Source organism: Physcomitrium patens, chromosome 24 (assembly GCF_059467195.1).
Source record: "Physcomitrium patens ecotype Gransden chromosome 24, ASM5946719v1, whole genome shotgun sequence".
Lineage (NCBI taxonomy): Eukaryota > Viridiplantae > Streptophyta > Bryopsida > Funariales > Funariaceae > Physcomitrium > Physcomitrium patens.
Window position 1 is genome coordinate 12,943,360 of NC_143433.1, and position 22,579 is coordinate 12,965,938.

The 22,579-nt window shown below is 32.1% G+C and overlaps 2 protein-coding genes across 2 annotated transcripts; both read right to left on the minus strand.

Moving 5' to 3' along the window:
- Positions 1-259: 259 nt before the first annotated feature.
- Positions 260-1,104, minus strand: LOC112276321 (uncharacterized). Its single transcript, XM_024507524.3, has 2 exons — positions 847-1,104; positions 260-638 (listed from the first exon to the last, which is right to left on the minus strand). The coding sequence occupies exons 1-2, from the start codon at positions 1,057-1,059 to the stop codon at positions 462-464; spliced, it is 390 nt and encodes a 129-aa protein (XP_024363292.1). The 5' UTR covers positions 1,060-1,104; the 3' UTR covers positions 260-461.
- Positions 1,105-1,882: 778 nt separating this feature from the next.
- On the minus strand, positions 1,883-11,186 carry LOC112276622 (uncharacterized). The gene is made up of 7 exons (XM_024508082.3): positions 10,953-11,186; positions 4,098-4,239; positions 3,689-4,002; positions 3,395-3,517; positions 3,065-3,178; positions 2,592-2,882; positions 1,883-2,410 (listed from the first exon to the last, which is right to left on the minus strand). The coding sequence occupies exons 1-7, from the start codon at positions 11,184-11,186 to the stop codon at positions 2,234-2,236; spliced, it is 1,395 nt and encodes a 464-aa protein (XP_024363850.3). The 3' UTR covers positions 1,883-2,233.
- Between the last annotated feature and the right edge of the window lie 11,393 nt (positions 11,187-22,579).

Consider the following 22,579-nt stretch of genomic DNA (forward strand, 5'->3'; position numbering starts at 1 on the left):
ATCCTGCTTGATACCATACCTTGGGCTTCTATTATTTTGAAGATCTAATACTAGCAAATACCCGGATGCACTAAATTATAATGATGCTGATAAAATCATCTTCGCCAAATGCTGACAATTCACACTAGACTATTCACCTCTCCCAACCACCAGTCAAAGAAGGCCCATTTCAAAGCTAAAAGAGGAGCTATAAGGCGACAAATGCTGCACTCAATCCAACTAACAAGTGAAATTCTTACACTCCAACATTATCCTCACGTTGAGAGGAAACCTTGAATGTGACGCTCAATTGAGCGCGCACTTATGTTCAAAATTCAATACAACGGTCAAAGAGAATGATAAATCCCCAAATCCCGGCTGACGCCATTTGTTTCGACCCATAAGTAGGCTGGCAACTAAAAAGTCCGTTTGCCTCCTCACTATCAATGCTGTGAGGATAACAAAGAGAAAAAAGTTATAGCCTACTTAGCTCGCGGGTGGGATACAACATACTCTATGACATCCTTTGTCGACTTCATATTATCAGCATCTGCATCAGGTATCTCCAACGCAAATTCGTCCTCAATTGCCATCATAATCTCCACTTGATCCAACGTATCAAGTTGCAAATCGTTTTGAAAGCTGGCTGTCTCTGATACCTGTTGAATAAGCCGTTCCAACACTAAAACAACGATCGACTAGCATCCAAAGTAAAGTCGAAGAAGAAAGAAAATTTTGGGCATTGATTATTCCGGATCAAAATTCAGTGCCTCATTAGTACCTGCTCACATGCCCTTTCATCACTATCTTCTTTCAGACAACCCACAATACAGAACCCTAAACCGCAAGTGAGAAGCGCGAACGTACCGTCAGAGGATCAACCTTGGCGCTGCTCTTCAGGACTGAGAGTACGCGATCCGCGACCTGGCTACGACTTAGACAAGTCCCCTGTGCGTGCGCTTCGGCAGAGATGGCTCTAAAAAGACCCCATGTGGAACCAATCTGCGCAGGCTGCACCCGCAGATGCTGCAACACAGCCGAATGAAGGGCTCTCAGCGTCGATGACCTTGCAGCCTGCATGGTGACACGACTTGTAACTAAGAGCTCTAAGGAAAACAGCAAAACGCAAGCACAATTAAAGCAATGTCTTTTGCAAACAGAACCTTGTCACGTAGGACGAAATTAGGGTTTGGAGCTCACACTCCGCGGTCATGCAATCCAGAACCTGCAGGCTGCCTCCAACTTCACTGTGGGCCCAGGGAACCAGGTTTACTCCCAGTTCTTACCTCCAGAACTTCTTTTTTTACTAGAACTTCCTCACTACTTGATGGGTATGAATGTGCTAGTATTCCAACGAAAGAAATTGTTTCTTGTGTTCACACATCCATTCGAGCAATATTTTTACCAACATCGTCTGTGATTCAATGCACAACTTTGTACTGTCCTCTGAATACATATGCTGAACAAAACCGCTAAACTGCCAATTAGATAGTCATCCGTGATCAAATCGCTTCTTCCCATCACTCAGAAATTCTAGAATATTTGTCTCTTCGAAAGTAGCAAGTTGACAGGGTCAAGCTTCTATACTGAGTATTAGATTTTGATGTGAACTTCAAAATGAGGAATATGAATCAGTGCCATGATTCCAAAAGAAAACTTATCGCCTGTTGTAAATTAACGATATCAGAAGGCAGTCACTGTGAGAGAAGGTCTTGTGGGATGAGGAATGCTTTAGATGCAAAATATACTTTGAACTAGAGTAGGTTCTTCCTGATCGAATTCTGATATTTCGCCTTCTTCATCTCCTACTAGGGTGTTAGAGATACCCAGAGTGAACACAATAAAATCCATATTGATGTGGCCCTCCCCAAATACCGAGGTCCACAGTAGGTGAAGATGTTACTGGATGAAACCGAAGCGCAAGACGAGTGTGACTTTATCCGAAAAAAATTACAAATGGTTTCCGAAGTGGAGGAATAGTGCACAGAAGAATTGGGGTACAGGCCACTATCAAGGGTCAGCACTCTAATCAAAAGGATCCTTTGATGTTTTTCAAATGGGTTAAACTACAATAGACAGTTCCTACCATATGGCACACGAGGCACTTGGTCAGTCACCTCTGTATTTGTATGTTCAGGTGCAGTAAGTTTCAAGGATTCCATAGCCGGGGAGGTTCCCATAGTCGTAATTGCATAGATGAATGAATAGGACAGTAATTTAACTATCAAACCTTTTGAGGCCAGAGTTCACGAGCTCATGACCTGTCGCACAAGATCTCATAAAGCATCAGTGTGATACCAAACTGAGGACTTGTTCGTAGAACATGCAGTAGGCTGCCTTTGAAAAGTGCTTGCGGTCCCGCTTTATTTACAATATCTTGCAAGCATTCCCACCAGTCAGCATATAGTGGCTCTCCTGGTGCAGGTTCTTTCTACAAAACGCAAATCCCAATCTGAAAAACGATGCTTCCATTCCTTGCATACAAGGTTCTAAAAGACGCTCAGTGAATTTAAACACATGCGGCAATTTGAACATTACACCAAGATAGGTTGCAAAAGTATCGATAAAAAAGTATGTACAAAAAGATGTGAGCCGGGTCTTCGCAAGCATACCTGAAGTCTAGTTTTTATGATATCCATAGGAGTGACCAAAATAGTGGCAGGTATAGCAGCGATGGCTCCAGCAAGAAAACTTTGTTCAGTGTAGAGTTGACGTAACAGTGTGTAAGTAGCAAAGAAGATGGCGGAGCTTGGAACATCACGGGCTAGGGCAACACTTGCACCTTCGTAAAGACCGGTGACTCCGAGTTCTTTCACGATAGACCAGAAGGATTTCTTTGGTGCACCCTCTTCTTGAGTCTGAGGTCGAACTTTAACAATTTCCATAGGGTTTGTGAATACCACCTTGAGCAAACAACGCAGATACGGGTTTCAGTGCTGTGTCTTTGTCAAATAAGGTTCAGGTGCTCTAATATTAATGCATGGAGCGAAAAGAAATTCGTGACGAAAAAAGAGTAACGGAGGTTGCACAATTAGTATCACAAGGATTTAAATATGAAAGTGTTTGTGGGATGTGATTGCCATACCTGAGAAGCACCTCCACCCCCTCCAGCGATAAATTCCAACGCCCATAAACGTGAACCAGGCATCATTGTTTCAAGGCTACTCAACAATGCCTCATTTACTGTCAGCTTCATAGCCTGTGACATCCTCAAAAGATAAAGATCGAAAAATGTTCCTCAAGTCTTGGGCGACACATGCATCTTAAGCTTCAACCATCAGTCCTTCCTGTGTGCAAGAGCACCAGAGAGAGGAAGAGAGCAAGAGAGCCTCGCAACTACTCGGTCATTTAGCAATGCAAAAGAAAATGGGTACAAAAATATAACAATCTTCGCAAAGTGAATCAAATAAAATACCTTCTCAGGAGCTATGCCCAAGAGTTGCGGTACCAGACCGCTGTAGAGAGACGCTGGCCCTTCCTTAATAACAAGCTGCTTAAAGCAATCAATCTCATCTTTGTATTGAAGTTCGTCACCATCCTGTGCGCACAAGATCATTCATAAGTTTTTCAAACTATGTTTCTTAAATCGAACTCCTATAAAACGCTTACCGTGCACGTCTCTATCACACCTAATGCGGATTTGAAAGGAAAATTCGTAAAATTCTTTGAAGTTGGACAAAGGAACGAGACAACATCATGAAACACGGACCAGGTTCTGAGCTTGCATTCGAGTTTTGATGGTATCTAGCGGATAGACGATCGTTGCCCCCACCGCTCCAGCCACGCCTCCACCTCCCAAGTGTTGGGCTATTCTAGCTAGAAATCTTGAGACAGGAAGAAGAGATTGCTGCAATGCTGTCAAGGATGTTGCAACAGCAGTACCCCAGATGAAGCAACCGCACGACCAGCCGTGGATGCTGCCCCAGCAACAGATCCAGCCACCGCCACGGCCATCGACGCAGCTACAACCTCCTTTACTGGCGACGGAGGGGTCACAGGTCGAGTTAGAGGCACAGGCAAATCCTCACCCTCAAGCTCTAATCCTATTTCTAAGTTTTTCCAAGTTCGAAACGAATCTTCATCTGCTCTTTGAAGCAATCCAAGTGGTATATTCCTACCTTGAGTTGATACTGATGCAACCTTCAGAGGTTGTTCGCTTTGAGCTGGTGGAATAGCGGTTGCATTAACATTGGCAATCCCCCATACTTGGCCCTGAATCATTATCTCTGCCTCAAGTTCTTTCCGTAAGTTTTCTGTAAACTGCTATTCCATGACCTCGATGGAGGTTATGGGATCGGAAAAATTGATTTTGAGCAGCTCAACAGCTGATGCTATAGTTGGAAGCAACAAAGAAACATAGCTTGCTGCCGCAAACATGGCAAGAGATGCTCTTCTGTTTTGCCTCCTTGTATCCTCTGTAATATCCAAACACATGCTTCATTTCTTATTGAAGAAACACAATAAGCAAGACACAAGTAAATAGAAATCAGTAAGGATAGATATAAGAGAAGTGTGGAATGAGATGCCTCTGACTTCCAACACCCTTTACTTATAGGTAGAGGTTACATCCATTTTGGCTAGTATTCATCTTACTTTCATCCAACTAAACCCTAGATTCTTCTTAACCTAGCCGCCACTTTAAACCCTAGCCGCCACCTTGATAACTTTCCTTCATCCTTTTGCTACCCTTTGACCATTAGCAACTTATCTAAGATAATATCTTTTATCTTCTAACTTATCATCTATTTACTTTAACACTCCCACTTTGCTATTGGTCAAAGGCTAATAAACTTAATTCCTTTGTCAATTTATAATGTCTATCCTTCACCAATGCTTTTATGAGTAAATCAGCAAGCATGTCTTCCATTGCACAATATTTCATGTCAATTACTCCCATCTCAATCTTCTTCCGTATGAAGTAATGTTGAATGTCAATGTGCTTTGTCCTTGAATGATGCTTTGGATTCTTGGCAAAAGCAAGGCATCCTTGATTGTCACACTTCATTGGAGTTGCTCCCAATTGCACAAGTCTAATGTCTTCTAAAACTTGTCTTAGCCATATTGCTTCCATTGCACCATGACTTGCTGCCATGTATTCGGCCTCCATTGTAGACCTTGCAATTGTTGGTTGTCTCTTACTATTCCATGAAATTGCTCCCACTCCAACAAATATACATATCTCGTTATTGATCTTCTATCATTTACATCTCCAACCTAATCAGCATCACAATATCCATGCAATGTAATACTATCACCTCCAAGACACAATTTGAAGTTCAAAGTGCCTTTTAAGTACCTCAAGATCCTCTTAATGGTTGCTCAATGAATTGGTCCAGCTTTTGACATGTGTTGACTCACAACACTCACTGCATATGCAAGATCCATCCTTGTACCAACCATTGCATACATAAGTGAGCCTATTGCTGCCTTGTATGGAACATCTTTCATTTCTTCTTCAACTTCAGTAAATTCCTCATCCGTGAGCTTCATCAACTTCAAATTTATTTTTGAAGGTGTTTCAATGGACTTGCACTCTTTCATATTGAATCATTTCAACACTTCTTCAATGTACTTCTTTTGGCTCAATATAATGATCTTCTTAGCTCAATCTCTCACAAATTCCACACCTAAGTAATAGTGGAGCTCTTCCAAATCACTCATTTCAAATTCTTTTGCTAAATTTGCCTTCAATCAATCCATCTTTTTCAAAGTATTGATCAAAATGATCAAATCATCAACATAAAGAATAACAATCAGCAAGAAGGCTTTTAATTGCATCACATACATGGAATGATCAACCTCACTCTTCACAAATCCTTCATTCATAAAGAAGGTGTCGATACGTTGGTACCATGCTCTTGATGATTACTTAAGCCCATATAAGGATTTTTTCAACTTACATACAAGGTGTTGTTTGCCTTCTTCAATAAATCCTTGAGGTTGATCCATGTAGATGTCTTCTTCTAATTCTCCATTCAAGAAAGCCGTCTTCACATCCATTTGGTGCATCTCCAAGTCCATTGGTGCCCGGATTGCTACAATGGTTCTAATGGTGGTGAATTTGGCCATGGGAGCAAATGTCTCATTGAAATTAACACCAACAACTTGAAAGTAGGCTTTGACAACCAATCTTGCCTTATACCTTATAATATTATCCATTGTATTCGTTTTGGTTCTAAATACCCACTTACAACCAATTGAAGCTCGATTTGGTAGAAGTTAAGTCAATTCCCATGTTCCATTGTCCATGAGTAATTTATACTCTTCTTCCATAGCATTTTCCTACTTCATAGCATCCGTGGACTTCATTGCATCACATAAACTCAACGGATCAATAAGAAGTGCAACATTGGCATGTTCTTTACTTATTTGAGGAAAAATATGGTCCTTCCACCATTCACCATATTGTTTTCTATCTCTCAAAGGATATCTCCTTTCATTTGAAGAAGACTCAACTTGTTGCACTCCATGGTCACCTCCAACCTTCTTTTCTTTTGAAGATAGTCTTTTCTCACTCAAAGATTCATAATCCTCATCACTATTATCATCAACATCTTCATGTTCTTCATTACTGGTCTTAGCAATTGTAGAGGCCTTCTTGTCCACCTTCTTTGTCTCTTCATCTTCATTTCCACCTTTACAACCATCATTGTCTTTGTCTTCTTCTTTCTTTGCTAAATTTGAAGATGTGTCCATAAACACACTATTATTTCTACTTGGACACATCTCCAAGTGCTCACAAGTACTCTTGTGCTCCAAAAACTCAACATCACGTCTTTTGATGATCTTTTTAGTCTTCAAACACATGAGCCTATAAGCCTTTGTACCTTCATAATATCCAACAAATACACATTTTGAAACTTTTGCATCAAATTTTGATCTCATACAATCTAGTATCTTTGCATATGCTATGCATCCAAAGGTCCTTATGTAAAAAACACAAGGTTTTTTCCCACTCCAAGCTTCTTTTGGCATCATTGATATAAGTACACTTGTAGGACAACTATTTCTTGTGTATATTGCATTCATCACTGCTTCTGCCCAAAACTCATGTCCAAGGTATTGTGCATGAAGCATATTCATTGCCATCTCCGCAATGGTCCAATTTGCTCTTTCAGCAACTCTATTTTGTTGTGGAGTGTAAGGAGTGGAGGTTTGTCTTGCAATACCATGTAACTTTAAGAAATCATTGAATTGCTTTGACATATATTCACATCCATTATTTGTACGCAATACCTTGATTTTGCATTCACATTGCTTTTCCACAAGTGTCTTAAACTCCTTAAACCTTGTGAAATACTCACTCTTTGCTTTGAGGATGAAAATCCATACTTTCCTTGAAAAGACATCAATGAATGTGACAAAATACCTTGTACCTCCTATTGATGGCATCTTCATAGGTTCACAAACATCAGAATGGATAATCTCCAATAATTTGGTTGCACATGTTGCAACTCCACTTGGAAATGAGGCCCTTTGTTGTTTGCCTTGAATACAACCTTTACAAGCAAGTATCATAGCATTGTGGCTTATATGACCAAGATCTAAGCCACTTACTATGGATTGGAGCTCTTCCATGCTCTTGGCATTCAAATGACCAAGGCGTTGATGCCAAATACCAAACTTGTCTTGATCTTGAAGAAATTCAGCAAATACTGCTATTTCAACTCCATTCACCTTCTTATACTTGATGAAGTAGAGGTTGCCATCTCTAAAGCCCTTTGCAATATGATCTCCTTCCAATATCTTTATAAAACATCCATTCTTATCAAATTACACTTTACAACCATGTAAAACAAGTTTACTCATTGAGAGGAGGTTTTTCTTCATCTTTGGCACATGTAAGACGTCCTTCAATCTGATCCTCTTGGTTTGGCCTTTCATAACAATCTCTATAACAATGGAGCCCATTCTAATAGCTTGTACTATGCCATTGTCTCCCATGACAATATTTATTATTGAAATCTCTTCATAAGTGTCAAATGAATAATTGTATGGAGTCATGTGCTTGGTGGCACGAGAATCAATGATCCACTTCGACATGGCAGCCATGGAAGTGCCTTCACTTGCCATGAATGCATAATCATCACCTTCATATTCATCACGAGCATTGTTTACACTTTTTCTATCTCCTTTCTTAACCTTGTAGCAATTTCGAGCAAAGTGACCTAGTTTTCCACAAATGAAGCAAGTTCTCACATTTCTACATTGGTTGGGATGACTCCCCTTGCCTTGCCTTGAAAAGAGAGCCGAATCCTCACTTTGGGGCTCTTTTTCTTTTTTCTTAGTCACTTCATAGGCAAGTCTTGCCGTCACATAATCCATTGTGAGTTCTTTTACTTTGATGGATTTCAATGCCATAATGAGGTAGTTGTAGGACTCGAGAAGGTTCATAAGCAAGGTCATGACAATATCACTTTCTTCTAAAGGCTTGTTAATAATAATAAGTTAATTAGCAAGGACCTTTACTTTGTTGACATGAGCCATGAGGTCTTCACCTTCTTCCATCTTACAAGTAAAGAATTTCCTTCTTGTGAAGATGATATTGGACAAGTTCTTGCTCTCATATATGTTACAAAGAGTCTTCCATGCTTCTGCTGGTCCTTTGCAAGAGATGATGTGAGAAAAGTTGGCTTCATCTAAATTAATGGCAATCATGCCAAAAGCCTTCTTTTCACGTCTTATGAAGTCCTTCTTCTCTTTAGCATCAGCATGCATGCTTGGAGGCTCTTCACTTTCATCTACAGTGTCCCAAAGGTCCAAAGACGCCAACAAAAGCTCTATTTTGACCTTCCAATGGTAGAAATTGTCACCTCTAACTTCTCAATCACTCTCAAACCTTCACCCTCACTTGAAGCCATGTCTTAGAAGAGATCTATCAAAAAATATCAAAAAAAAGAGTCTCTATGTGCTTAAAATCACTAAAACAATTTTGTACTAGCAAAATCTCAGAATGCCCTCTTGTGAACAAATGAATGTTTCTTCACTCCAAACACTCCCAAATCAACTTTTGAAGCTTCTAACAAGCATGTAAACTCCAATCAATCTCACCATCTAGTTCTTCCACTCATAAAACTCACTTTCTCATGACAAAATCAAAGACACTATCAAGGTCTTTGTATAAGGTCTTAATCACTCAATCCTAGGAGTTAATAACCTTCAAACTAATGTAAGAGATCTATAAAGTTCAAATCAGAACCTCCACAAGTCAAAACACCAGATTAGATCATACAATCTCTAACATCAGTAAACACCATAAGATCTATTCCATGCAAAAATAACAACTAGCAAATGACTTCAACTTACTTGAATAGCATAACAAAGTGTGTGTGGATCCATAATCTATTGAAGAAACACAATAAGCAAGACACAAGTAAGTAGAAATCTGCAAGGTTAGATACAAGAGAAGTGTGGAATGACATACCTCTCACTTCCAACACCCTTTACTTATAGGTAGAGGTTACATCCATTTTGGCCAATATTCATCTTACTTTCATCCAATTAAACCCTAGATTCCTCTTAATCTAGTCGACACTTTAAATCCTAGCTGCCACTTAAAATCCTAGCCACCACCTTGGTAACTTTTCTTCATCTTTTTGCTGCCCTTTGACCATTAGCAACTTATCTAAGATAATATCTTTTACCTTCTAACTTATCTTTCATTTACTTTAACATTTCTCTAAAGATTCTGAAGGCCGGTGATGCGACTACTGATTTGCAGTTTTCTCAAGAGATGCTGACGAGCCATGAGATTAGACAGGCCTCGAGTTGAATGAAGTAGATGCATGGCTCTTACATTTTTTCCTAGCCTTTTTTATGGAAGATCTTTTCTGTAATTTATTGGCAAATAGAACTTGCCATGACTACTCCGAAGTTGATACACGCTGTGAAGGAGCACTTTCCATTCCACAGTTACAGTTCTAGTTATTTGACTGCATATCAGCTGCGTTTAGTAGCTTTCTGTTTCTAAATCCAACGCCATTGCCACCGGATTTCTCGGAATAATACACCAAATATTTTGCTTCACAAATCCTTTAGTGTTTCACCATCCTCTTAAGTACGTCAAATTTACAAACATTGCATAACTTTGAATCTCGCTCACAATAATTAGATAAATTTGATGAAGCCAAGGTGCAAATATCCAAAATTGCTGAAGTTTCCATCATTCATGCAGTTTTAAGTAAATCTATAGCTTCAATTTTCAAAGGTCGAAACCGCCGTCTAAATTTCAATTAGAAAACCAATAACAAAACCTGCAAGGTGGTAGTTTCAAAACTTGTGAGAATAGTTAGGGGAAAAAAACAAATCTCTAATCTGAGAGACCAAAAAGCTGACATGCTTCATATCAAGCTTATCCATGACAAGATATCTGCAAAAGAATCATGAAGGAATCCACATCCACTCAAAGCTTCGATCAACATAGTTAAGGTGAAAAAATAATATCAAATCATATTGCACAATTTCCAAAGCACAAAAATTATCTCCTAGTTTTCTTGCAAGGCAAACTATTCGCGATAAAGTAGGAACATTCAATCGGGTTTCGACCTCGACTACAAAACTCAAAACCATGTGAGATTGAATTACTTCACAAGAATAGTACAATAGCATTAAAAGAGTTCAAAAAATGCCAACACAACAGCTACACGGACGTGACTCCAAAGTATTTGCATAAGTTCATTGCAAAAACATGGCAAACACAATCAAAATCTCATTATCGCTACTTCACCTTACCTAGAATTCGCAAGTGAATTCAAAATCTACAACAGCTCAACGCAGGAATATAAACAAGAATGCCAACCAAAATACCATACCAGAAAACTTCACTCGATCTCTCCACCAGAAAAGAAAAGAAAGTCAAAAATTTGGATGCAGAACACTTACAGAATGAGTCCAGAATGCAGTACAAATCACCAGCAGAAACAAATTAGCAGAAGTTTTTTGGGACATCACAGCAGCCAACCGAATAAACTAACCGACTCGGAGACTTGGAGATCGTTCAAACCAACGTCGCACAATTGAATTTTGATCAAAGAAAAACCCGGAGCAACATCCAAGGCAAATGAGTGGGGGCAATTTGGACTTTTTCGGATTCGTGCCTGCAGCAGAGGTCCAATTGAGCGTTCCCCACATCGTGCGCCATTTACTGTCCCCTCTGTTCCATGCGTTCTCCACTCGTGCTCTTTCCGTGCTTTTGACCTGATCCTCATTATAATAAACCTCAGAACAGAATAAATGCTTTTCAAAAATCAAACGTGATTGAGTTTTTTAAATTTTTTTCTCCCTTTTTTTAGAAAAATGCGGTGGGATCCTTGTAAGGAGGATGGAGATTCCTGTGTATTTGGGTTCGTCTTTTGGGGTGAAATCAATTATTGATTGCTCATATATTGTCCAATTTTGAAATTCATTTGTGGGCATCACAATAGGAGGATATGTGGGATATTGGTTTTGAAGAAAAATAACAATAGAGCCCAATGATTTGACAATGAACTGGTCTAGTAATAACACCTCATTACTACAATCCACCAAAGAATAGAATATACCTTTAACGATGACAGATTTGTGAGTGAGGCATTTTCCATTATCCGCCTCATTTGTATGTAACAACTAGATTTGGGACAATTGCTTATTGTGTTGCTTTGCAGTGATTGCTGGGTTTGAGTGAAGAATCTATCAGTTTGTATATTTCAATTTCATTTTGAATCATTGTACTCTATTGGTTTTGAGAAAAAAAAAAAAAAAAAAAAACAATAGAGCCCAATTATTTCATTTTGAGTTAATTTGTTTGTAACTAATTTGATGTTTTTTGTAATTTGCATGTGGATTTTGTAATATTTTAAATAAAATTATATATATATATATATATATATATATATCTATATGTGTGTAAAGGTGCTATACAATAGATATATGTGATATTGTATTTTGTAATTATTTATTTATTTTTTAACTTTATTTTATTTAAAATATTAATGTTATCTTTTTTGAAATCTATATATATATATATATATATATATATATATATACATCTTGTTATCAAGTGTCAAGTGCAAAAATATGATTTAATACTAATAAACCTTCTTAAAAATTTATTTATTATAAAATTCTATTAATTTGATCATTTTTCATAAAACAAACAACAACTTTAATCTTTTTATTTCTTTCTTTAATAGATGTGATGATAATATAGAAAATAATAATAATATTTATATATCCAATGTTAAATAGGATTTTTAAAAGATATCAAGGTTATGCATAATAGTAATGTATTAGAAGCCTTAAATTACATATATCTATTCATATTATATAAAAAATATGTTGTATTTATGTTGCATCTTATTAAAATAATATTTTTATTTTATGTACTTAATTCTAGGTTTTAAAAAAGATTTTGGGAAGGCTTCTAAGTATTTTTATAATCTTTTTGTAAATAAGTACAAACATTGTCATAAAAGTTAGAAGTACATAGGAAGTCTTAAAGATAAGTAGAAAAATAAGAAAGTATATAAAGTACATAGTAGTTGTATATTAAGAATAAAGTCTTGTGAGTACTAGATTCTCTAAAATATAGATCCATAAAGTCCTGAATGTTTGTAATTAATAACATAATTATGCTATAGAAGAATAATTACTAATCAAATTGGCTAATTTATTTGGCTTAATATTTTATAACATATTCTATCACTGAAATTAAAATATAAATAAATTTCTCTTAAGATAATTAATCTTTTTTATCTTTATCTTTTTGTATTATATAATAAATATATGACTATTAAATCTAGATTTTTTTAGAATTTTAAATAATTTTATGATGCAATTAGATTCTTATTTAGAATTTAATTGAAGTAGTCATGTTATAGACATATATATTTACTCTTATAGTTATTTAGATAATATGAATAGGTAGAAGTAGATAAAAGTAGATAAATTTGATAATATCTTATAGAGAAGCTTCATAGATGCGATTTCACCTTTATACATGACTACAAGCAATTAGTATGTTGAATACTTAGCCAATAAGTTAGGCACATATTACACATATTGATAGCTTGTGGTACAAATTAACCATCTAGCATATATATAAAATACTTGCCTTGCAAGTTGAGACATGTGTCTTACAAATTTAAAACATCTTGGAGGTCCTATAGAACGTTGTCGTATTACATGCTGTCTTGCTTGAGAACGCACCGGGCGTCTAGCTTTGGAAGATAAAATGATGTTTTGCAAGTATCCGAGTAGTCTAGAGGGTTTCAACCATCTAAATACAAACTATTTTGGAATTCAATATAAAAGCTTACTCTCAATACAAAGTGCTTTAAAATACTATTTTTAATAACTTCAAGATATTATAAGTATAATTTCTTTTGTTAATTGTTAGTTTTATTTTTATTTTTTTATATATTTTTTATTTTTATTTTTATTTTTATTTTTAAATCCTAACTCTAGACAGCGAGCTTTGGCAAGCTGTAATTCTCAATTTGACCATCCGATTATTGTGAAACTTCTACTACTAATGTCTTTACAAGTCTTCTAAATGCTGAAGAAGTTCAATCCAATCTAACTTACAGATTGCAAGAAAACATCGTAAATCCACACTGATGTCCCTTGACCAGTGCCTAGAAGTTGATGACGAACTATAACTTATAATTTTTCCTTCTCTAATTGTTAATTCTCATTCAAACTTTGTGTGCAGCTCTACCTTTAAGTTCTCAACTTATTATGTCAAAATTCACCTTATTCCAGTTGGTAGATCTCGAGATATTACAAAAACCCTAAACAACCCCAATATGTCAGCTTTTGATACCTCTTTACACTAATGATCAAATATCCTCTATCCGTACCATTAGATTAACACAAATTTTTGCATGCACTTGGCATACTCAACCATCTAGACACCTCTAAAATTTCAACTACAAATGTCTTTCCAATTTCACAAAACAATCAAGAGTACTAGCCATTATTTTATTGTAAAAATCCAATTCACCAATACAAACACTGACTTTGAGCAACGATTGCAAGTCCTCCCAAATCCTATGAATCCAATTCACCAATACAAACACTGACTTTCAGCAACAATTGCAAAGTCCTCCCAAATCCTATGAATCCAATTCACCAATACAAACACTGGCTTTGAGCAATGATTGCAAAGTCCTTTCAAATCCTATGAAATCCAATTCTACATCTTTTGATGCTAGCTCTCTAATCCCAAAATCTTTGATCTTTGAATGCCCTCTTATTTTTTCTTTCTTTTCCTTTAACTCCATGAGATCTCTTATTCTTTTGCCTTGGATTTGGAATTAGAACAACAGATCGTGCTTCTATGGAATTCCTGCCTCTAAGAGGATCTTTCCATAGAAAGGACATTTCTCCCAAAATGACATAGAGAACGAAACAACTTAAAATAGAACCGAAGCCTCCGTATTTGAGACTTCATTGGGTTGCCTAATCGAGTCAGGTCTCATATTGAGTAAGAGGCCTGTAATAGGATCTAGATTGGATGTCCCCGTAATTGGGTCAAATTGGTCCTTCACATTAGCTCACGCAAATGTTGAATTGGTCATTTTTCCTTTTGTCGACTCTTGGTAAGAACGGCTTAGACACATTCCACCCAATTTATTGGAGAATCTTGAGGACCTCAATTTATCTCTTCAATTTTTCCTCGGCTTTGGATCTGCTGATCCCAATTATTGAAATTGAACAGAGCATTATATTACTGATAAGTATGCCCCGACTGCTTGCTATTCCCACACACTGATACATAATTATCACTAACTCTAGAATTGAGACATTCACTAGCATAATGACCAATCTGTCTGCAACAAAAACAACGAAGTGGTCTTTTTGTACCCCCATTAGGCATATTGGATATCTCCACCAGTATATACCTACTAGGCTTGTTCCATGTAGGGTTAAAAAATAATCCTGGTCGTCCCGTCGGTATGGAGGATACTTGGTTTGATGACGCCAGTGGAGCATACGCTCTTATCACGTTTGGTGGTATAGCTTGCAATGGAGTGACATTAACTGGCCCCTGAATATTCGCACTGGAATTGGCCACTGTTTCTAACATCCAAGATGACTAAATATTAATAAATCTTTTTCATTTATATTTTTACCATATAGTCGTATTACAACACGACAACGTCATTATGTAGCTTTTAAATAGATAGCATGTATAGAGACAAGAATGAAGCCTTCTTCACTCTTGTAAATTCTTTTTTTGCTTCTAGTTAAGGTTTAAGAGTCTTTGAATTTCTAGTCTTTGACAATGGCCATTCCAATTTTTTCTTGAATATTTATACTTTTTCATTATCATTTTGTCATCTTTCTTTGATACTTATTTCACTTGTTTACATATCTTCTTTGAATTCTCATTCATAAAAAATTAACAAGAATACACTTATAATATCAAAGCTTTGTCTTTTTTTAATTAAAAGTGGATTATTTCTTTTTCTTAATAAGATATAAGTTTATTAGAAGTTGTAAATTATCTACTTCTAAATTGATATTGTTCTTAGATTTTTTTTCTATTTAGTCCTCTCTTCTATTTACCTTGAGAGATATTAGAAATATTTTTTTCTATTGTATAATTATAGTAGAGCTTGTTGAAATAAAGAGTGCAATGATACAAATGTAAGAATAATTGAAGAAATTAATGCTTATTATATATCAATTCAATTTACTACTACAAAAAGTAATAAAATTGACAAAAAATAAAAATTTAGAGATGATTGGAGCTGCTTTAACATCTATACTATATAATGTTTTTTTTAATATAATAGAATATTATTTAAGGACTAGAAAACTAAGAATTTCTTTATTCAAGAAGTTTGTTGGCACAAGATCAAAGTTTTGAGGATTCATAATTTAAGTACAATTGACAATTGAACTTCAATTCTAAAGCTATCCAACTCTAGAATCACAAATTAAGTATATTAGAATACTACTTTCAAGTTGTTCATTATCATATATTTTTTTTATCTTTTCTTGGATAATGTGATCTATTATTAAATAATTTAGAGGCTTTCTTTGTACAATTTTGATCCATGTATAAAAAATATGAGGCATTTTGTATTGTAACAAACAACATCTCTAATTTGTAATAAGGCAATTGATCTATAACATTGTATATTTTATAATTTTGTCAACTTGTAATTAATATCAAGTGAGATATTTCACTAATTAGCTAATTTTTTTACAAATTACAATATAAAATAAAAAAAATTGATGTTCAACTTATGTGATGCTTAAACATTGAATTTGATAATTTTCTTTGTTGTGAAGTATAATAATTTATTTTTTAAATTTTGATATGAAATTTAAATAAGTGAATCTAAATTTTATTATAATTTAATAGCAACACCAATGTCTTTTTATTACACACATTTAAAAGTAGAGGATATGCAAATTAATGGAATATGTTTCAAACTTCTTATTAAGTAAGAAAAAACTTATCATTATTAAGAATGATTATGCTTATATAGCAAAAAATCTAAGTACACTACTCAACATTGTCTAAAGAAGTGATGCAACTACAAAAAAAAGAGTATGGCTATCAATAGAAATAATATGTCAAAAAATAAATTTGTCTACCTACAATAAAAATTGTATGGCTGAAACTTTCTACAATACCTAGTCAAGATTTTATTCTTTTTTTAAAACTTCTCATATATATATATATATATATATATATATATATATATTTTAATGAATACCTATATAATAAGATAGAAATAGGTAAAATTGGATTAAAATAGATTAATTTTATAATAGCTTCTAAAGAAGTTTCTTAAAAACTTCATAGATGTTGCTTTGATTTATATGTACTTGTAGTTGATTGGTATGTTAGAAACTTAGTCAACAAGTTAAGCACGTGTTGATAGCTTACAAAATAAGCTAACTATATGGCATACATATAGATAACTTGCCTTATAAATTAAGATACGTGTTTTGTAAAGTCAACATGTTTTGCAGGTCCTAGATGACATTGTCACATAGTTCCTAGTTAAGAATATATATGGAGGTAAGAGTGAGGCCATCTTCACTCTTGTCAATGCCATTTTAGTTTTTAGTCTTGTTTCAAGAATTTTTAGTCTTTTTATTTTTGGCAATAGCTATTCTAGTTCAATATCATATCAACTTTGAGTGACTTTCTAATTCTTTTCAGTGATACAAGAGTATATTGATGATTTCTTTCTTCAAGATTAATGTTCTTGATAAAACCCTCTCTTTTTTTTACAATAGATAATAGTTCAAGATCTAAATATCACAAAGCCTCTACCTTGTTAGATTCAAGAGCTTCAACTTGTTTCTTAGATGAAGAATTTGTTAAAAAACATAGCATACATTTAATAAGAAAAATTAAACTTCTTCATGTAGAAGTCATAGATGGATATTTTTTTATCTTTTGGAAATGTTATTTATAAAATCTTTCCTATAGAAATAGCAATAAATGGTCATAATATTTTGTAATATTTAATTTTATTAAATTTCTATCTAATTTAGTTATTTTAGATTTATTATGGCTAAAAAGATATAATCATCAAATAGATTGGATTTTTTTATAGTCTTGATTTTTTTAAAAATATAACTAAGAGTATTGTTAATCAAATAGAAAGTTATAAGTCTATTGCAATTAAACTCTTATTTGTAGATATAAAAAGCTTTCTTATATGTTACATCAAAAGGATCATCTTATGTTATTTATACCATATTTTTTTTTAATATTAGAAAGATTTCAAGTGGTATTTCAAGCCAATAATAAGATTTTCAAGATATATTTGAGAAGAAGAATGTAGATACTTTTTCAAAAAATTATCCCTATGATTACTCAATTAACCTTTAAGAAAGATCTTAATTATTATTTGGATTAATTTATAATTTAATATAAAATAAATTGGATGAATTTAAAGATTATATTGAAAAGAATGTGGCTAAGAATTTTATATGCCATTCTAAATCTCTAGCAAGAACTCTAATTTTATTTGCAAAGAAAAAAGATGGATCATTGTACATGTCTCTTAATTATTAAAGATTAAATAAGTTCACCATCAAGAATAGGTACCTTCTACTTTTGATATTTAGACTTCTTGATCAATTGTATTTAGATAAAATTTATATAAAAATAAGTCTATGATAAATATACAATGTGGTATACATAAAAAAAGATAAATAAAAGACTATGATTTGAATTAGATGTTGATATTTTAAATATAATGTCATGCCTTTTGGACTTATAAATATATTAGAAAATTTTTAAAATTTAACAAATGATTTTTTTTGAGATTTTTTGAACAATATTTTTATCTATTATTCAGATGATATCTTTATTTATCTAAGAATATAAAAAAATATAAACTTCATATTCAACATATGTTACAAAAACTAAAAGATATAAATCTCTATGTCAAGATAAAAAAGTGTGTATTTCACACTACTCAAATCAACCTCTTAAAATATATTATTTCAAATGATGGACTTATAATAGATTCTAAAAAAAATTCAAACTATTATGGATTAAAAAATCTCAAAAATACTAAAAAATATCTAATATTTTTTAAAATTTACTAATTAATATCTAATTTTTATTAAGAATTTTTTTCAAATTGTATCTCTATTTATATATTTGACTTGTAAAGACAAACTTCAATAGAATGAAGAAATAGAAGCAATATTTGAAGCTTTTAAGACAACCTTTGTTTCTGCATCAATCTTCTATTGTGTCAAATTTTATAAGCTACTCTTTATGGACACAAATGTATTGGACTTTGTTTTGGATGTTTTATTGTCACAAATGGGAATAAATGATAAACTTCATTCAATAGCTTTTTATTTGAAAAACTTTTTAGTACCTAAAAACAACTATAAGTTCTACAATAAAGAACTTTTTACAATTGTGGATTTATTTCAAGAATGGCAATATTATTTTGAAGGTGCTTTAGGTCCAATCACTATCTATGTAGATTTTAAAAATCGTGAGCATTTTATATTAATACATATTTTGAATTGTTGCCAAATTTATTAGAAGAAGTTTTTATCAAGATTTGAATTTAAAATCACTTATCAATTAAAAAAATAACAAGATTTTTCAAATGCTCTTTTTAAATGATTTTATCTTATATTATAAAAAAAAAGATGAAACTTTTGATCAATAATGGAAAATTTTCTTGAAGCTAGAGCAATTTTATCTTCAAGCAATGAAATCAATAGTAATTTTTGATTCAACTTTTTTTAAGCAAATTTAGTCAAGTATGTCCTTTGATCCTTTTATTTGTGATATTAAAAATAATTCTTTAAAATCTCATAATACTTTTAAATTTAACCTGAAAAATAATCTATTCTATTTTATGTGTCGTTCATATATTCCAATAGGTGAAGTATAATTTTATATTTTTCAAGGCCATCATGAATTCTTAGCAATAAGACATTTATAGTACAACAAGACTTTGAAATTAATATCTAGAGATTTTTGCTGGCTTCAAATGTAGAAGGCACTCAAAGATTTTGCACAATCATGTAATATTTATTCAAGATCAAAAACTTCTTGACATCAAGCTTATAAAATTTTTGAGCCATTATCTATTCTTAAACAACTATGATAATTTGTTTCTATAGATTTTATTATGGATCTTCTAATCTTAGATTTTTATGACTCAATATTTGTGATAGTAGATCATTTCACTAATATGGTATATTTTATATTATGTAAAAAATCTATCATAAATAAAGAAACAACTAAGCTTTTCTTTGATAATATCTATTGCTATAATGGATTGCCTAAAGATATTATATCAAATGAAGAGGCTCAATTTGTACCAAGATTTTTAAAAAATGTTTTTGAAACTTAAAAGGTAGATATAAAACTATCTTTATCTTTCTATCTTCAAATTGATGGATAAATAAAGTATATAAATAAAATTTTAGAATAATATTTAAGAAATATCATACATTATTAATAAGATGATTAAATAAATATTTTTATCATTGACATAGTTTATTTATAAAAATATGATATCTATAGGCATTTATCAAATATCTTTCTTTACTAATTATTATTATTATCTATAATATGATGCTTTTGACTTTTTAAAAGTTGATAATCTTGCCAAAAAAGATTTAGAAAATTATTTATTTGAATTACATACAATAATGAAGGCATAACAAAAAAAAATTAAAAATAACAAAAAATCAATGTAGATGCCTATTACAAGGAACAATCTCATTTCTATACTGGCGATAAGGTATGATTACTTTGTTACAATATCCAGACTATTTGTCCTTGTCACAAGTTAAATTACCACAAAATTGAATCATTCCCTATATGTGAATTAAAAAAGAATTAACAATAATTTTGAATAAAAATTACCTCAAATTACTAAAACTTGATACTTAGAGAGGATTAATTGTGAACTTTGATTGAAATCAGATCCCAGGACACAAAACTATGCACCTATAGCAATTCTAAGGTTTTTTTGTCAATCAAAGAATAAGATTAAAAAGCAGACTTGTGAAAATATTTTTTATAGTTTATTTTATATTATTTGGATTAATATTGAAGTTTTGAGAGTTTTTTAAAGTTATTAATGTACTTGGTGGATTAAGATTTTGAGAAATAAAAATAAGTTTACAAATTTGAGGATTTTGTGAGTTTTGTAGTATATTTGTAAGTAAAAATTTAACAATTTATTATTATATTTGTTGTAAATGTGTGTCAAATTTTTTAAATCAGTCAAGAAATAAAATTAAAGAATAAAAGAGTTTTTATGGATTATAGTCTTGAATAAGTGAAATTTAGGATCAATGAGGAATTTTACAATTTGATAATATCTATTAATTCAATTGAAGCAAAAATTAGTAAAAGAAATTTGGATTTAAATTCCTACACATAAATTTTTTTTTGGAGTAATTGAATAATTTAACAAGGAGAAAACTTCGTTGAAAGATTAATATTCAAGTTAGAAAAGAACAGCATCCAATAATTGAGAAGTTTTAGAAGTTTTTTTTTTTATTTTATTGATAAGTTTGATTTTTTTCAAATTTTTCTTGTTTAATAATTGCTTATTGATTAAAGTTTGGATGAAATTTTAGTCAAAATCAATAATTCAATTAATATTTATTGAGGTCTCAAATAGTTATAATAATTAATTAAGATTTATTTAGAATTTTTTTGAAATTTTATTCGAATTTGTTTAGAATTTAAGATTTAATTTAGATTGGTTTAATATTTAATTATTATTTAATAGAATTTTAATTAAGATTACATCAGGATTGGATTAAAATTTACTTAGGATTTATTTAAGATTTTTTTTTATCATTTCTTCAATATTTTATATTATTTTTTGAATTTTTGAATTTTAAGTATTTTTTTAAAGGTTATTTTTATTTCTTTAAGGTTTTAATTTTATATTTCTTTAGAATTTCTTTATTATTATTATTTTTAGATTTATCTATAAATTCTTTATGTTACTATTATAACTTATTTTAAATTTATTTTGAATCGGTTACGTTTTGATTAGGGCTATTAAAGATTATTTAAAGTTTATTTAAGACTTGAAAGGATTATTGTTCCATTTCTACTTATCTTCTAAGTTAGGTGCTTAATAAATTTTCAAGCAAGATTACAAATAATACAACATTATATTTCATGTATCTCTTTTTAAACTAATAAGACATTGAATAGCTTGAAAAGAAAACAAATGCCACCACCTTTTGTAAAAGTAGATAATAATCAAGAAATTGAGGTTGAAGAAGTCTTAAACTCAAGATGGTGCCGACTTAGGTTGAAATATCTTATTCATTGGCATAGATATGATATTAATAAATAGTGTCGTAATAGAAAGAATTTGTTTCAAGAAAGCATTAGGCCACTAACTACTACTAATCACTCAAACAAGTTGCAAGTTTATAAAATATAAATTTTATTTATAGCTTGTTCTCATAAAGATATTTATATCAAATACATAAATTTAGGATACATAAGAATTTTGAAGATGTCATTAAATATCCTAAAACCACTTCTATTTTTAAGGAAGTCCCTTTTAAATATGCATTATCCTATAACTTTCAATCTAACCATCTAGTTGGTCTCAAACTTCTCTACAAGTTACCTTATATCTTTGACTACTTCTATAAAAAAGTTTAACTATAAATTCATTATAAATCTTTGGATATTACCTTACTTCTAATAAGAGCTAAGTATTTCAATTTTTAGACACTTGTATACTAATTCTATCATATCTCAAAAATCCAATACTCAAATACCATGAATTTTTCATATATAACTTCTTAACATAGTTATCCACACTTTTAAAACTTTTGAGCCAAAAATTCGTCCAAAAACTCAATATATGGTCTAAATCAAAATTTCTATAAAAAGAACTCACTTACAATTTCGAGTTTTAAAGCACTAATTTCAATAGCTCTTTTTTCTTCGTTCTAAATCATAATTTATCAATTCTTTCATAAAAAATATAACTTCTTAAGTCAACTTTTCAATGCCATCTTTTAACTATTAAATGTCTTTTTATAACTCTTTATATATTAAAAAAAATAATGATAGATACTCAAAAATACATCCTAATTTCAAATAATCATATCTTTTCTA

Coding starts and splice junctions, on each gene's coding strand:
- LOC112276321 (XM_024507524.3), bottom strand. CDS start 1,059: ATGCAGGCTGCAAGGTCATCGACGCTGAGAGCCCTTCATTCGGCTGTG. Junction 639..846: donor CCAAGGTTGATCCTCTGACG/GTACGTTCGCGC, acceptor CTTATTCAACAG/GTATCAGAGACAGCCAGCTT.
- LOC112276622 (XM_024508082.3), bottom strand. CDS start 11,186: ATGAGGATCAGGTCAAAAGCACGGAAAGAGCACGAGTGGAGAACGCAT. Junction 4,240..10,952: donor ATCTCCAAGTCTCCGAGTCG/GTTAGTTTATTC, acceptor ATGGAATAGCAG/TTTACAGAAAACTTACGGAA. Junction 2,411..2,591: donor TCATAAAAACTAGACTTCAG/GTATGCTTGCGA, acceptor TGCGTTTTGTAG/AAAGAACCTGCACCAGGAGA.